Source organism: Saccostrea echinata, unplaced genomic scaffold, assembly GCF_033153115.1.
Source record: "Saccostrea echinata isolate AGI-Se365-2 ecotype Australia unplaced genomic scaffold, CSIRO_AGI_Sech_v1 ptg000008l, whole genome shotgun sequence".
Lineage (NCBI taxonomy): Eukaryota > Metazoa > Mollusca > Bivalvia > Ostreida > Ostreidae > Saccostrea > Saccostrea echinata.
Genome location: NW_026889757.1, coordinates 432,345 through 449,651, shown reverse-complemented (window position 1 = coordinate 449,651; position 17,307 = coordinate 432,345). Strand labels below are relative to the sequence as shown.

At 33.2% G+C, this 17,307-nt stretch overlaps 1 protein-coding gene and 1 long non-coding RNA gene across 2 annotated transcripts; one reads left to right on the top strand and one right to left on the bottom strand.

Annotated features, from left to right (window-relative positions):
* The first annotated feature begins 243 nt into the window (after window positions 1-243).
* On the top strand, window positions 244-10,117 carry LOC133181198 (uncharacterized). The gene is made up of 3 exons (XR_009720437.1): window positions 244-326; window positions 8,458-8,586; window positions 9,934-10,117. It is a non-coding gene; the product is annotated as an uncharacterized LOC133181198 (long non-coding RNA).
* A 47-nt stretch (window positions 10,118-10,164) lies between these two features.
* On the bottom strand, window positions 10,165-12,671 carry LOC133181118 (uncharacterized). The gene is made up of 5 exons (XM_061315659.1): window positions 12,347-12,671; window positions 11,900-12,247; window positions 10,834-11,187; window positions 10,387-10,734; window positions 10,165-10,175 (listed from the first exon to the last, which is right to left on the bottom strand). The coding sequence occupies exons 1-5, from the start codon at window positions 12,420-12,422 to the stop codon at window positions 10,165-10,167; spliced, it is 1,137 nt and encodes a 378-aa protein (XP_061171643.1). The 5' UTR covers window positions 12,423-12,671.
* Window positions 12,672-17,307: the final 4,636 nt, after the last annotated feature.

The window sequence follows — 17,307 nt, the reverse complement described above, 5'->3', positions numbered from 1 at the left end:
AGTAACAGACAGCTTATGCTCATATCTTCCATTGTGTACACATGTACATGTAGCATGTAAATTAAATGTATCGATTTTATACAATTTATTAATTCAGAGCCATTAATAGATATTTAGAAAAAGAACAGTTATTTTAGAAGTACATCTACCACTATTGTTTATTTTCAATACACAAAAATTCACAAATGAGGTCGGAATCGGTATTCAGTGAAGTTCAAGGTCAAAGTGAAAGTAGAGTGGCAGTAAGTTATCGGAACTGCTTAGTGCTACCTAGTGCAGAGTCTTGCAGTATGTAGGTGATATGCACTTGTCATTTTATGAAAGAGGTAAAGAAAAAAAAAGGTTTCCATGCCTTATTACAATATTTGTAAATGAAAACTTTTATTTTCATGGAAAAGAATTATATGAATGAGGACATAGTATATGTAGCATAATGATTTTTTTTTATCTTTATTATTTTTTTATATTTACTTTTCTTATTCAGTAGATTAGTATGTTTTTATTATTTTACTTTTATTCTTAGACTAGATTGTTTATCAATGTCTTGACCCAGACTGCGAACAGGTCATGGGGAGCTGTTAATTAGGTTAGGAGGAGGTTTTATACAATGGTAGTGATTTATAGTGTTTAGACTTTATAGCTTGACCTTAGTTTACTTTAGGGGAGACATTAGGAGGAGTAAGAGGAGTCATAAACTATATAAGCAGGCTCATTTTATAATGAGAGGGGAGTAATTTGGGGGAGTAATTTGAAAGAGTAGTTTAATAATGGGAATTTAACTTGAGTTACATTGGAATAATTATTTTAAGTGCCTTTCATTCAATTCTTTTGGATTTATACTTTGTGACATTGATTTGAATTATATTTTATTTTCATTTGGATTTAATAAACATTTTACCGTTATTTTGTGTTTTATTACAAAGAGGAATTATGATTGAGAGCTACCAAAATATGAATGTGAAAAGGATTTACTCGGAAACGCTACAAATGGTGGCAGCGGTGGGATAATTTGTTGATAATTTGTGGATTTTATTGTGAACTAAAATGGATCTTAACGGACCTAAATTTGCAAATGTGTTGGATTATAGTGATTCTGGAGATTTGATTTTCATTGGATTTATTCGTGTTGATAATCGGAAAGAGTGTCCAAATTGTTTTGTTATGTTTTTGAAGAATGAAAACCATCATAAAATTTGTGCGGACAATGGAAAAATCATTACTCAATATTATAGATGTCCAAGTTGTAAATGCAGGATTAAGGCACATGTTAAATAGAGAAAACGTTGAATGAAAAATGGATGAAACGTCGTATTCGTTAATGGACATGGAAATTACAAATTGTGACAGAACTCCGAAACAAAGGACGCCGGGACTATTTTCAAATTCGGGAATTTCAAATGTCAGGCGAAGATTGGAGGATTCATTTGTGGACGAAAATTCACCTGAAACTGTGCAAAATAGGAGACTTCAGGGAGAAAATTCTTCACATCCAAAATGGAATATGTTAACATTATTTTGGATTTTAATGATTTTCTGTGGATGTGTTTCTGTTCTTGGATTATATCGTTATTTTCCGGGATACATGCTTCTTTGCCTGACCAAGGAATTTCTTATTTCCGTTGGAATTGTTACGCTGTGTTTATTGATCATAAGTTTGATTGCAAAATTTTCTAAGGGATCAATCAAATCAGAAAATGGATGGAATATCTATCAAACTACACCAGGAAAATGTGGCAATGGCAAAGAGCGCAATATTGGAACATCATTTCCGGAATCCACACATCAAGTCAATGTAAAGCGTACTTTCAGAGGAGATGGAAATGAAATATGGACCGAATTCATAAGATATTTTGAAAATGTTGCTGTTCTCAATAACTGGAATTTTGATCGTAGAAGACGAATTTTATTTACTACCTTGAGAGGACAAGCCGAAACATATGCTTATGGATTATCAGATGAACAGAGAAATAGTTATGAGGAACTAATCAAGGCAATGGATAATAGATTTGGACACAAGGCAATGAAGGAAAGTTATGTTGCAGAGGCAAAACTACGAAGAAAGAAGGAAGGTGAATCATATAGGGATTTTGCTCAGTGTCTGGAAGATTTGTATCGAAGAGCTCACCCTGAAAGCCGAGAGTATGTTCAAGAATGTAGTCTAAAGACTTTCCTTGATAACTGCAGTGAGATGGAAAATTTTAGGCTTGCAGTTAGGAGAACTAGACCTAAAACATTACAAGAAGCAGTAACGGCTGCAATGCAAGAAGAATGCATAAGGATTAGTGAACAACAAAACAGAGATCCGAAAACCTTGACAAAGCCCAGAATTTATCAAGTTAGCCAGCCAAATGATGGGAGTAATGGATTTGATAATATGAGACAACGTGTGAAGAAGGCTTGTTTCAAATGTAATTCAACACAACATCTTCTAAGGAATTGTCCTGTCAAAAATAAGGGGAACATAAGCAGTGCAATGAGTGGAACTGTCAAACAGTTAAACAGCGGGAGACCGAGGCAGTAGGCCGTGCGTTGGTCGCTGATATGAATAGGCCTAGTACAGAAGAGATAACTCACAGTAATTTACAAGTAGTTAATAACAGAGCTCATGAGGAAGCATGTAATACTGATTCTATGGATATGAAGCTCAATGAAAGTGATTATTGTGATGTTCTTGAGAAGAATACATCTGACATTTTAATCCCAGGAAGGAATGGATTTTTGGTTAATGGTTTAATTCAGGGAACACCAGTAACATGGAAAATTGACACAGGAGCGAGGAAAACTTTTATCGCTGAAGAAACATTTTATAGCATTCCTTTGGATAATCGTCCTGTACTAGAGCAAGTGAAAAGTAAATTTTTATCAGCTGATGGACGTAAACTAAAACTTTTGGGTACTGCTAAAATGATTCTTACTTTGAAGGATGTTGAATTTCGTGTTTTTTGGAGGAGTCACACATGATTTACTGGGAGAAGATTTCATTGTGAAGTTCAAGTGTAATTGGAACTATCAACATTGTGCTTTGAGTTTTACATATGATCAAGAAAATGATGTGAATGAAGTTTGTCCAACGAGAAAAATTTATAATCTGGATTCTTTTACCATACCAGGCAGACATGAATTTGTTGTAAGATCTATGCTTATGAATGCTGATGGGAAAATTGGAATACCAATGCCTTTGAAAACTTTCGTTAGTTCGTATAAATTAGGAGTTGCCAGAACACTTCTTGATTCAAGCAATACAGAGTTTTACATTCGGTTAATCCAGAGGACCATGCAATTACAGTACCGAAGCATACTGAAATAGCATTACTTGTACCTGTTGCATATGTGAGTCAACCAATTTGTGACAAAGGAAAAATTATAGCAACAATTAGCCAGGGAGATACTCAAGAATTACCAGAGTACCTGAAACCAGTCTATGAAAACGGAATTACAAATTTAAATTCTCAAGAGTCTGAAAAGTTCAAGGAATTTCTCATTGAAAGGAGAAATGTGTTTGCTGACCCGGATGGAGTTTTGCATAGAACCAATATTGGTGAGCACAGGATAAATTTGAGTGACGGAACGCCGTTTAAGGAGGCGCCGCGGCGGGTTCCATTGTTTAAAAGGGAAATTCTAGATCAAGAAATATGGAAACTACTTGATCAGGGAATTATTGAGAAATCCAGCAGTCCATGGTCGTCGCAACTTGTTCTTGTTCAGAAGAAGGACAAAAGTTGGCGAGTTTGTGTGGATTATCGTCGTTTGAATGCGAAGACGATAAAGGATGCATATCCGATACCTAGGATAGATGATAACTTGGATGCATTGGCTGGATCTGTTTGGTTTTCGTCTTTGGATTTGAATATGGCTTATCACCAAGTACCTATGTCAGATCAGGACAAGGAGAAAACAGCATTTGCTACACCAAGAGGAGGGTTATATCAGTACAATGTTATGCCTTTTGGATTATGTAATGCTCCAGCGACTTTTCAGAGAATAATTGAAAGAGTGTTAAGTGGTCTACAGTGGAATGTAGCTGTACTTTATTTAGATGACATCATTGTCTATGGAAAAAGCTTTGATGAGCATTTGGAGAATTTAAAGCAAGTATTGGATAGACTGGAAGACGCTAATTTGAGGTTGAAAGCAAAGAAATGTTCATTTTTCAAGAAAGAGGTGTCATTTCTTGGATATGTTGTTTCTAAGACTGGAATCAAGACAGACCCTGCTAAAACTGAAGCAATAGAAAAGATTTCAATACCAAAGAATGTCACAGAATTAAGGAGTTTTCTAGGATTAGTATCTTACTATCGGAAGTATATTAAAGATTTTGCTAATATTGCAAAGTGTTTGCATTCTCTGACTAGCAAAAATAGCAAATGGATATGGACAGAAGAGTGTGACCGAGCTTTTATTGAACTAAAGAAGAAACTACAAAATGCACCAATATTAGGATATCCAGATGTCGATGGTGGAAGTTTTATATTAGACACGGATGCAAGTAATGAAGCCATTGGATGTGTTCTTTCTCAAATCCAGAATGGGAGAGAAAAAGTTATTGCATATGGAAGCAGAACACTGAGCTCAGCTGAGAAAAACTATTGTGTGACGCGAAAGGAAATGTTAGCTGTTATCTACTTTGTGAAATATTACAAACATTATCTATTAGGAAGAGAATTTATCTTGAGAACAGATCATGGATCTTTAACCTGGCTTCATAAATTCAAAGAGCCAGATGGACAAATTTGCCGATGGTTGCAACAGTTAGGACCATATAACTTTACAATTATACATAGGGCTGGAAAACAACATGCAAATGCTGATGCACTTTCAAGATTACCAAAAGAGGATTTACATGAAAAAACATGTAAACAGTGTATACAAAAACATAGTGTCTATGATGGTGACTTAGTGACTCATGTGAAAGATCTGCGGGAAAATTCAAAGGAGACTATCGAGGGGGCAAATGACATCATCTGTGACATTTTCCAGTTATTTAATGTGACAAGTGAGGATGAAGAGAGGAGTGATTCTGAGCCTGAAACAGTACCAACTACAAGGAGAAAACGTAATCGTCCACGTCGTGCTAAACAACGAGAAATACCAGATCTACAACTTACGTATGAAGAAATTCGTAATCAACAAGAAAATGACAAAGGAATTGGGCCGATTCTTCAATTATTTGAAAAATTTGGATCTGAAAACAAACCATCTAGTAGTGTAATCACAGAACTTGATCCTGAGTGTAAGTTTTGGTACAATAGATGGGAAATTCTAGAAATCCATCAACATGTTTTGTGTGTTAAATGGATGGAATTGAATAAAGTGAGATTGAGGATATGTACACCAAAATCAATGCGTGATGTTGTGATGTGGTATCTCCATGATTCACCAGTTTCAGGACACCTTGGAATTCAGAGGAATATTCGTAAAGTGAATCAAAGTTCTTATTACTGGCCAAATATTCGTGAGTATGTGACCGATTATGTGAAATCGTGTTATGTGTGTGAAGAAAGAAAGAATCCACAACGACAAAAGCGAAGTATTATGGAATCGTTCATTGCAGGGGGACGTTGGGAAAGAATAGCAGCAGATATTGCTGGACCGTTTCCAAAAACAGCTAGTGGAAATGTGTATATTCTTGTGGTAGCAGATTATTTTACAAAGTTTGTTGAAATATTCCCGATTCCAAATATGGAAGCTGAAACTGTCGCTAATGTTATATTCAAAGGATGGATTAAACGTTATGGATGCCCTTATGCGTTACATACAGATCAAGGCCGACAATTCGAAAGTCAACTTTTTCAAAACTTGTGTTCATTACTTGGAATTCATAAAACACGTACAACTCCGTTTCACCCAAGATCAGATGGAATGGTAGAGAGGTTGAACCGTACAATTAAAGATATGCTGTCAAAATACATTTCCTTACATCAAAATGATTGGGACAAATTCATCGATGGAATTTCCATGGCTTACAACAGTACTGTGCATGAAACAACTGGAATAAGTCCGTACCGAATGTTATTTGGAACAGAAATGGTCATGCCGGTTGATTTATTCTCTGATCAGGATAATAATGTCATAAGTGACTCAAACAATTATCATGACTATGTTCGTGAGTTGAAACAAAAATTAGATCAATGCCATGAAATTGCTAGAGAAGAAACCAAGAAAAGTAGCCAAACCCAGAAGAAAAATTATGATCAAAATGTGAGAAAAATTCAATACTGTGTTGGTGATACTGTGTGTCGTTTCCAACCTCAGCAAATATTAGGAACCAAACTTAAACTTGCAAGAAATTGGAGTGGACCTTGGGTAGTGACTGAAAAACTCAGTGGTGTGTTATATCGAATTCAACATTCTATTTCTTCAAAACCTGTCGTAATTCATGCGGACAATCTTAAACCATTAAAAGTGAACAAGACAACTTATTTGAAACTGCAACGCATTATTCAGAAAACTACAAATAGTGAACCAGATGTCATCATTCCAAATTTATGTCCAAGTGATGAAGTCCCCGAAGACATTGAAGATCAATTTAACAACACTGGAAATTCTGAAGCCGAAAACACCTTGCCAGTTAAAGACAAGACCCAGGATATACCGTTAGAGAGGAGCAGGGAGGAGAATAATGGACATTTGTCAACCCCAACCCAGATGGAACCCAAGAAAACAAGACTGGGCAGGCTTATAAAAACCCCAACAAGATTTAGAAAATAAACACTTAAAATTTACTCTATGTGAAAATGTTCCAATGTTTTGACTGCAATATTACGTACAAATATAAAAGGAATTTACAAAGACATTTAGAAGAACACCATTTTTCCAAGAAGAAAGTTTATCAATGTGACATTTGTCAACGGATATTTACAAGGAATTTCAACTTTAAAAGACATTATTTTTCGCAACACAGTTTAATGGAAGTTTTAGATGACCTTTCACCAGAAGATATTCCAAATTTTTCTAATGACCGGAATATGGATTTTACCGTGAAAAGTGATTTATATGAGGATATTTCATCTGATGAAGAAGAGTTCGAGCCATCAAAAGATTCTGAGGATTGTGACAAAACAGAAGAGAGTGCCGAGAACAGTAATGAGGAAGAAAAAGACAATGTTTCTGAGGAAAAGAAATCCATTACCATCCAGTTAATTCATAGGAAAATTAATCACAAGGACGGACATTCAGAAATTGTTAAAGAGATAAACTTTTCTTATACCAAAGAAATGAGAGAGGTGCCAGTGATGGACTTGATATCAGATTTCATGGACGATTTCTTGGACAATTCTAATGAGAGTAATAAATGAACTGTGACCGTGTATAAATTTGTAAATAGATGACATTTTAATATTTTTTTTAATTCATCATTTATAAGTATTTTTGTTTTAAAATGCCATTATTTTGCATATTTTTGATGATGTACATGATTGATTTTGTTTTATCATTTGCTTTTATTATTTACATTGTCTTACTTTTGTTTGAAAGGCTTTTATTTTTGTTTAATTGTTTTTGTACGGGGTACAAAGCTAAGCAGGGGGAAATGTAGCATAATGATTTTTTTTTTATCTTTATTATTTTTTTTATATTTACTTTTCTTATTCAGTAGATTAGTATGTTTTTATTATTTTACTTTTATTCTTAGACTAGATTGTTTATCAATGTCTTGACCCAGACTGCGAACAGGTCATGGGGAGCTGTTAATTAGGTTAGGAGGAGGTTTTATACAATGGTAGTGATTTATAGTGTTTAGACTTTATAGCTTGACCTTAGTTTACTTTAGGGGAGACATTAGGAGGAGTAAGAGGAGTCATAAACTATATAAGCAGGCTCATTTTATAATGAGAGGGGAGTAATTTGGGGGAGTAATTTGAAAGAGTAGTTTAATAATGGGAATTTAACTTGAGTTACATTGGAATAATTATTTTAAGTGCCTTTCATTCAATTCTTTTGGATTTATACTTTGTGACATTGATTTGAATTATATTTTATTTTCATTTGGATTTAATAAACATTTTACCGTTATTTTGTGTTTTATTACAAAGAGGAATTATGATTGAGAGCTACCAAAATATGAATGTGAAAAGGATTTACTCGGAAACGCTACATATACATGTGCATTCTTTCAAAGAAGTTGGTCAGGCTACAGTTCTGTGGAAGTTAAGCAGTGTGTGCGTGAACATGCACACTAACATTTTTTATATTTTACATGTATTAACTGCATTACATGTATTTATCTAATGTATAATTATTGTCAGTAAACCTGCTTTTTACCTGTATTATTAATTTACATGTAATTTAACAATGTTGAGACTAATCAGCGCAAATTCATTATTTTAAATTGATATCAAATTATGGGCATAAAAGGAATGTGGTAGAATTGTGTGTGTTTGATGTCTGCCTGTGAATGTTTTAGGTGCTTTTGATGCTGATAAATTATTGCACCATTTTTTAAATTGATTTTTCTTTTAGGTTCATGGTGATACAGGACAACTTTGAGGTTCATGCAGATGGTGTTTAAAGCTATCAGTCAGTAAAAACAAACTCATTTGAACACATCTTGAGTCTTCACATGTAAAATGATGACAGTACTTTCAATATGTAAGTTGAATTTTCTAAAGCTTCTTTGTGTGTGTGTGTGTGTGGGGGGGGGGGGGGTGGAGGGGAGGGAGGTGGTGTTAAAGCTTAGAAAATGTAGATTTTAAATGAATATTTGAGCTATGAAAGTGACCATCAAACTAATCTGTACATGTATGCTATATATTTTACAGCTAATATAATTTGAAAAGAATTTCAAAACAATATTTAACATTCATAGTGTTGTGTATGATAAAATATTAAGATTAAAAAATATTAGAGTTAAAATTTCTTTAATATTTGTCAGTCAAAACGAGCGACTTGTAAGGAAATTCAAAATTTTCAAAGTTCTCTTTCATTTTTCTACAAATTACAAAATGGTTACCATGGAAACAAAACATTTTCTGTAGACTATTTATTTGATTTGCTCATGCAAGTATTGTTATAATGAATATTTTAGTTCTAATTTCATCTTTATTTAAAAGTACGGGAAAAGTAACACTACATGTGTAATAAGCAATCCATTATTATGATGTCATTATGACGTCATAGATGAGTGAACTTGCATTGGCGTAAGAATTGCTTTGAAACAGATGAATGTACACAAGAATATATAGGCTTATAACTTTTTCATTCCTTCACCAATTTCCCTGAATGATACATCAATGGACAGGAAATAATCAGTATTTTCTATTTTTACTACTTTCGGGGTATTTGTAAACTTAATTTTTTTGTCTATCATGGAGAAACAATGAATTCAAGGGTGAGGGATGATCAAATTTTGTGCGAAAATGCATTGATTTTTTGAAATAAGAGAAATGGACCCATATGAGTGCATGATTATAATTTTGCTTGATGTATTTAAAGTCATGAAAGAGAATAAAAATGGTATAAGTACATTAATAGGTTAACCGATGACTTAAAATGTGGGTGCAGTTGTGGCTAGATGGAAGCATTTTTAAAGGATTTTGCATATAGAACTGTGCATGCTGTAAAATCTTTATTAATGATTGAATTTTCCTGAAATTTGGCATAGTGTCACTACATAGACTGTAGTATGACTTATGATGTAAAATGTTGTAAAATCCAGAAAATACTTTTTCATATTGGGTACATACCTCTAATTATTTTTAGAATCTGTAGGGGAAGAAAGTAGTGCAGAAAAAATGACAAGTTCCTTAATTTGCAGACCTGAATAAAAAAAACTGTGATAATGTATTAAACTGAGCCTCATATTTGTTGATAAGGAGTATGTTCCCTTGCAAAAAAGCTTGGCAGATGTAATTTATCAATAAGATTAGCAGAATTATTTTATGTATTATAACACCAGTGAGAAGTCTGGAATTCCCCTACTTTCACTTTCCTTTTCAGAGATTAACGCAGACAGACGCATTTTGCCGGAAAACGAATCTGACATGCCACCTCAAGATTTTAACCAAGGAAAGACAACTTGATGTGCTTTGATTTGAGGGGTCACTCACTGCTGAACGAAAATTAGGGACATTGCTATGTGAAGAAACGTTAACATTGCCGCCTATGGGAAAACAATTAGTGGACTGTACCCATTTTGATGTAAAATTTCAATGATATATTAGTTTGCTTTTATGAACGTTCTGATGAAAAGGTAAATATTCATATCAGTACTTTCATTCCTGAAAGTTTACATTCATGATGTGTATTTCTTGTTTGATCTCAAGAACATCGAATGTAATAAATTGAGGATGTTATCACTGGAAATTATCACCCATAAAAACTTGAAACAACATAGGGCTAACAAGCATAATCTGAGAGGAAAAGACGACGATTTAGAGTTGAAAAGATTACCCAATGCAGTTGAAATGTCGGGAATCTCACAATCTGTAGACAATGGTGTGTTCATATCAGAACCATGAACTGTACATCGCAAGGAGACGTTCATTTGATTATTGAAGAGAACACGGTGACCAAGCAGCATTTCCAGAGAACAATTTTCGTTTTTCAGACTAGTCTCATTGAAGACAACAGAGGATATATTATATTTCTCGATGGGAATAAAAGTAGAATCAGAATGACAAACTTCCAGGGACAGAGTAGTTGTTGATGGTTCCATTGTCTTTGCGCTACAGTTGATGAAATCATCTGTTCCATATTGATATTGAGGACGAAGGTGGAGAGTTATATCAGAGACGGGAGCTGAAAATGGAAAACAAAATACTATGGAAATACTTAAATTTCTTTGATATAACCAAGGTATGCTAACGAAAACATGGAAAAGAGGTGTGTCCAATTTACCTGAAAAGTTCAAAACTGTGCTCGCGCTTTCTGTAGCGATGTGTTTGTCTACCATATCTATGGAGCATGTGTACATCCCGGACAGAGAGCAAGCATCCTTCGAAGTTGCAAAATCCAAGACAAAGGAAACATTCACGAAATACGAATCTACACTCAAAGACGCATTTATTCGATTTTCATTCAAGGTTTTGCTGCTGTTTGTGACGCTTATGATTGTTTGAGAGATTAAAGATTCGTTTTGAAAGTCTAACCGAACAGCCTCCCATTCAAAACTGCTCACATTGAAATGACACAGCAATTCTATTGTTGTTTGTATCGTAATGACATGGCTCGAAGTATCCATTACAGCAACCACTGAAAAATACGGATAATATAGGTAAAGAATTTTTGTAGACTTTGAACGTCTCAGACAAAGCATTTCAAGAAACAAAAATCAGCAAAGAAAGCTCTCAAAGAAATAAAACATCTCTTATTACTAGAAAAAGTGATATGGTCGGTAACTCCCCAATTAAACCCATGAAGACAAATTCGAGATAATACCACCTTATACTTATTGCTCATTTCAAATGATTGTAAAACACTCTAAAAGGTTTACTTCAGAAATGAAATTTAAGAAAGAAACTTCTCGTTTCTGAATCTGAAATAGCATCATTAGTAGGAATGAAACACTTTCCACAAATCAAGAGAGAAAACAATTCAACTTAATAAAAAACATTTCCAACAATGCGACTGAATTGTTATTATGAAATTGAATTAAAGTCTCCTTTGTGTTTGTGGGAGCAGTGTAACATCTCATAATGATATGCATTTTGATGTAAAATTTCAATGATATATTAGTTTGCTTTTATGAACGTTCTGATGAAAAGGTAAATATTCATATCAGTACTTTCATTCCTGAAAGTTTACATTCATGGTGTGTATTTCTTGTTTGATCTCAAGAACATCGAATGTAATAAATTGAGGATGTTATCACTGGAAATTTTCACCCATGAAAACTTGAAACAACATAGGGCTAACAAACATAATCTGAGAGGAAAAGACGACGATTTAGAGTTGAAAAGATTACCCAATGCAGTTGAAATGTCGGGAATCTCACAATCTGTAGACAATGGTGTGTTCATATCAGAACCATGAACTGTACATCGCAAGGAGACGTTCATTTGATTATTGAAGAGAACACGGTGACCAAGCAGCATTTCCAGAGAACAATTTTCGTTTTTCAGACTAGTCTCATTGAAGACAACAGAGGATATATTATATTTCTCGATGGGAATAAAAGTAGAATCAGAATGACAAACTTCCAGGGACAGAGTAGTTGTTGATGGTTCCATTGTCTTTGCGCTACAGTTGATGAAATCATCTGTTCCATATTGATATTGAGGACGAAGGTGGAGAGTTATATCAGAGACGGGAGCTGAAAATGGAAAACAAAATACTATGGAAATACTTAAATTTCTTTGATAAAACCAAGGTATGCTAACGAAAACATGGAAAAGAGGTGTGTCCAATTTACCTGAAAAGTTCAAAACTGTGCTCGCGCTTTCTGTAGCGATGTGTTTGTCTACCATATCTATGGAGCATGTGTACATCCCGGACAGAGAGCAAGCATCCTTCGAAGTTGCAAAATCCAAGACAAAGGAAACATTCACGAAATACGAATCTACACTCAAAGACGCATTTATTCGATTTTCATTCGAGGTTTTGCTGCTGTTTGTGACGCTTACGATTGTTTGAGAGATTAAAGATTCGTTTTGAAAGTCTAACCGAACAGCCTCCCATTCAAAACTGCTCACATTGAAATGACACAGCAATTCTATTGTTGTTTGTATCGTAATGGCATGGCTCGAAGTATCCATTACAGCAACCACTGAAAAATACGGAAAAGGTAAAGAATATTTCTAGACTTTGAACATCATAGAGAAAGAATTGCAAGAAAAAAAAATCAGAAAATTAAGCCATGAAGGAAATAAAGGATCTCTTACTAAATTAGAAAGTGATATGGCCAATGACTCTCTTATTTGATACATGAAGACAAATTCGAAAGGTAATTTCATTTTTTATGATTTTGTTAATTCGTACACTTTTAACTGATCTCAAAAAATGAAATGTTAGAAATTGAGGTAGCTGTCACATTATGACGCATAGCATCAACATATGCCGACGTAGGGAATACAAGACAAACACTATCGTGTACGTTGAATGCGCTGGGGACCAGTTTTAACAGGTTACGAACACGCTGAAATACGGTTTAATAAGTCGTCATGTACTTTATGAGAACCACAATTATGTGCATGTATACAATTTGCAACACATGTCAGTTCTTTAATTATGTTAAGCATCAGTTCGCTTTATGAAACAGGTATGATATTGGTAATTATTAAGCGTATGAATTCATTCATTCTATTAGCCATTTATTCAATTACGTATTTACATATGTATTTAGTCATTTATCTCTTACGTACAATTGCAAAATTAAGGTGATTTTTCCAACAGTTATTTTAAAAGCAAAGACCACTTGTTGAAAACTGACAAATCATATAGAGAGTAACAGATTGGACGAAGGCGAGACCTAAGCTCCTCCCCATTTACTTTGATCTAAGGAAAACATCGGGTAAATTGCTTTGATGGGTTCTAAACAATAGTCCTTAATTACCAGTGGTCAGAGATGTACACAGAAACTGTTAAGAACTTGCATTGTACTAGCGATGACAAAATGCGCCCAAGACAGCGAATAAACAGGAATTTTTAAAAAAGAAATGAATAAGATATCACCATAAAAAAAAAACACATTTAAATTGTTGTTGTAAGATATTATTTATTTTTTGGTATAATATAACGTAATGTTGATTTTTTTTTTTTAATTATCAAAATGATCATTAATTATTCTATCCTGCATTGTCTGGATCATTTCCCTTTTAAAATGAAAATATGATGCAAAATTTATTAAGTGAAAGAATAAGTTAGAGAATAAAATGTTTTATTTTTGGCCTGTTCATCCAGGAATGAACGATTACAGCTATTGCATATGAAAAAAATGCATAACCCGCAGAACCATTAATCAATTGTCATGTCTAAATTTTGCATAAGAATTAAAAAAAATTGTAATGGACACAGTATTAATATAAAAAGGAGGAAATTTTATTGTGATTGTTATTTGTGTCTGGATAAATAATCGTAAAAAGTAGATGAGATTACTTAAAATATCGTATTATTGAACTGTACATCACCACGATCACTGCGTATCTAAAACAGTTTAAGTTAACTGAGTTACGGGAGTGGTAAATGCTAGTGGTTTACAAAAGAAATCTAGGAGAAAATTATCAGCGTATATAAATATCAGTTAATTAAGAGAACACAACTGCTTATTTTAAACGTGTAAAATCAAAAACATATCGATATGATCGATGTTTTATTCGGGTCCTCCGTACAGACAAACATGAAGAATTGAAATATTGGAGCATTTGGGAAAGATTATTGATTAAAGATTAATAAAAAATGAAACCTTTTAAATAAGAATCTTTACTCGGCTAATTTTCTTTTCTATCAGACGTGAAATTGGAATATCACCTCAAAAATGCTCGCACAGAAGTAACCTAAAAAGTCTATAAAAATGTTATGACAGAATTTTTAGATGATTCAGTCATTTAGAAGAATTAAGGCTTAAAGTTTCTATTTACTTAAAAAATCTGTAAGAAATACCCAATAGGAAATATTTAATAAAATGAGAAAAAAAGAAACTCCTTCTTAGGATACTGAGCTTTTCAAAAAAGGACAGGATAAAACTGTGTCGTACAGTGATGTACAGGACAGAGTAGAGTGGAATGCTGTGCTGTACTATAATGTACAGTATATATGTACAGGGTAAATAGTAATGTTCTGTGAAGTACAGAAATCTGTACAGCTAAAATCTGTGACGTACAGCGGAAAGCAGTGACTGTGTACTATGGAGTATTGTGGAGTACTGTGATGTATAGTGGAGCAGTACTGTGAAGTACAGTGAGGTGTTGTGAAATGCAGTGCTTCTGTCCAGTGATGTACTGTAATGTACTAATTGTACAGAGGCAAAAACAGTAATGTACAGTAAAAGTACAGAGTGTATCAGAGATTTTCAGAGAATAATCGGAATATCAGGGAATTTTAAGTCCAGGCGACCGTTTCACTAACAAATCGTAGATCGTAAACGTACGATTACGTTTACGATTATTTTACGTGAACGTATACGAGCGTTTCACAAAACATGTCGTAGATGTAGCACTTATGATAAGCGAGTCACGACCAACTTATTCGAACTCTTCTGACTCAGAAGGTGTATTTGTTGAAGAGAAAGAAAAAAGAACAAAAGAAAGGAAAAGATCATAACTAAGTAAAAAAAATCACCATGTGTTTATCTCAGTCTTCAAAAAGAAATGAAATGAGAATTAATTAATGGAAAATCGTGTACTAACAAGCATAAAAAAATAAAAGTTCCTTTTTAACCGGGATCAAATTATATGTATAAATTATCTAAATTTATTCTTGCATTTTATGTCTTATAATTAACAAGTGCAGTCCACGATGGAGTATAACGTTCCATTTTACTTCAAAAAATCTTAAGTGCTTTTCTTGAATGTATCCGTAGCAAGTAGAACTTAAGATCTTACTAACGACAGACTTCTTCTCTAGCAACGATCTCAATATGCTTTGTAATCCTTAAAAAAGTGATAGGATTAAATTGAAGCGAAGTTTTCATCACTTGCTAGTGAAAAAAATCAGTGCAATCGATTGTGAAGCAGGAAAGTTTGAGATCTGACGTTACAATCACATATACAAATCGCACGTAATACATGTAGTAGGTTATACTAAAATCTTAAGAGAAAGTGTCATCGAAAAAAAATTCAAATATATATCTTTCTATATTCAATTTCATTTTTGTCAATAATTGTGAAATAATATAAAATGCTATTGTAGGATGCGTACAAATCTTCTTTTAAATGTGTTTTTAGGTTGTATCTGTTTGAATTTTAAATTTTATCACTCTTTCACTTACATTTTACATTTGTGACAATATGTTTTACATTGCTTTATATTCATATCACAATATATTGACATATTTTTGAAAAGAAGACAATAATAGTTGAAGAAGTATATATATATATATATATATATATATATATATATATATATATATATATATATATATATATAATACTGTTCTCCAAAATTAAATTTTTCAACATATTTTAATAGAAAATCCCAGTTTATGGAGTCAAATGCTTTTTGAAAGTCTAAAAATAACAGAATACTTTCGTTATTAGTGGATTCACAGAATTCAAATATATCTAACAAAAGTCGTGCATTCGTATTAATAAATCTACCCTTGATGTATGCTGTTTGATATCCACTGATGAGTTTATCTACAACCTTTTGTAATCTTTTTGCAAAAAGAGAAGTTAGTATTTTATAATCACAATTTGTTAGGCTGATGGGTCTATAATAACGTAGGTAAATTTTTCTCCTTTTTTGTAAATCAAAGAAATTAATGATGATCTTTGTGTAAAGGGCATTTCGCTTTTTTTTCTTCAAAAGTCTGTTTTAATGATTTATAGTAATATTCTTTTATACCATTCCAAAATATTGTACAAAACTCAACGGGCAATCCATCTGAGCCAGGGGAATTTATTATTTTTCATTTCTTTTATAGCCTGTTCACATTCTGTGAGGGTAGGAAATTCGTCGCAGAGCTGTCTCTCTGGACCTGATAATGAAATACACTTTATATCATTTAAGTATTCATTTATAACATTTTCAGAAATATTGTTACTTGCATGCAGACTTTTGTAGAATTCACATAACTTATTCATAATATCGCCAGTTTAATTAACTATTTCATTATTTTCCGTTTTTATTTCATGCATTACGTTTGTTATTTGTGTTTGTCATTCTAATCTTAGAAAATTAGACGTGTTCTTTTCGCCTTTTTCAATCTAATTTGACTTCGGTCGTATAAATGCACCTTTTGCAATATTATTATATATATCATCTTTCTCTGCCTCCAAAGATTTTTTTTCATTTTAGTAATGTTTGAATCTAATGCTTCTAATTTTTCGATTTCTTCCTCTTAAGATTTTATACGTTGTTTCATATCAAAACTGTTTTGTGGCGAAAAATGTATTGAAGATGTTTAGACGATTGTTTTTATTTTTTCTTATTTCAATTGGTCATCTATGATATTTTTCCTCTTTTTTTCTTTTATCATTTTTATTATATATATATATATATATATATATATATATATATATATATATATATATATATATATATAGAAAGCACAAAGAAATTCACTTTTACAAGGATACCCACTTCCGCCCCAGCCCGGGGTTGAACTCTCGACCTACGGAATCTGTCTCCTAGCAGTACAGGAACAGCGCGCTAGACCGCTCGGCTATCTAGGCAAGTCAAAATACTTGCTTTCGATGCCGATGGAATTCTCGCGGC

What these genes read in the sequence shown, in the direction of transcription:
- LOC133181118 (XM_061315659.1), bottom strand. Translation starts at nt 12,422, where the DNA reads ATGTACACATGCTCCATAGATATGGTAGACAAACACATCGCTACAGAA. An exon ending in CACAGTTTTGAACTTTTCAG is followed by an intron (nt 12,248 to 12,346) that starts GTAAATTGGACA and finishes TTCCATTTTCAG; the next exon opens with CTCCCGTCTCTGATATAACT. An exon ending in CACAGTTTTGAACTTTTCAG is followed by an intron (nt 10,735 to 10,833) that starts GTAAATTGGACA and finishes TTCCATTTTCAG; the next exon opens with CTCCCGTCTCTGATATAACT.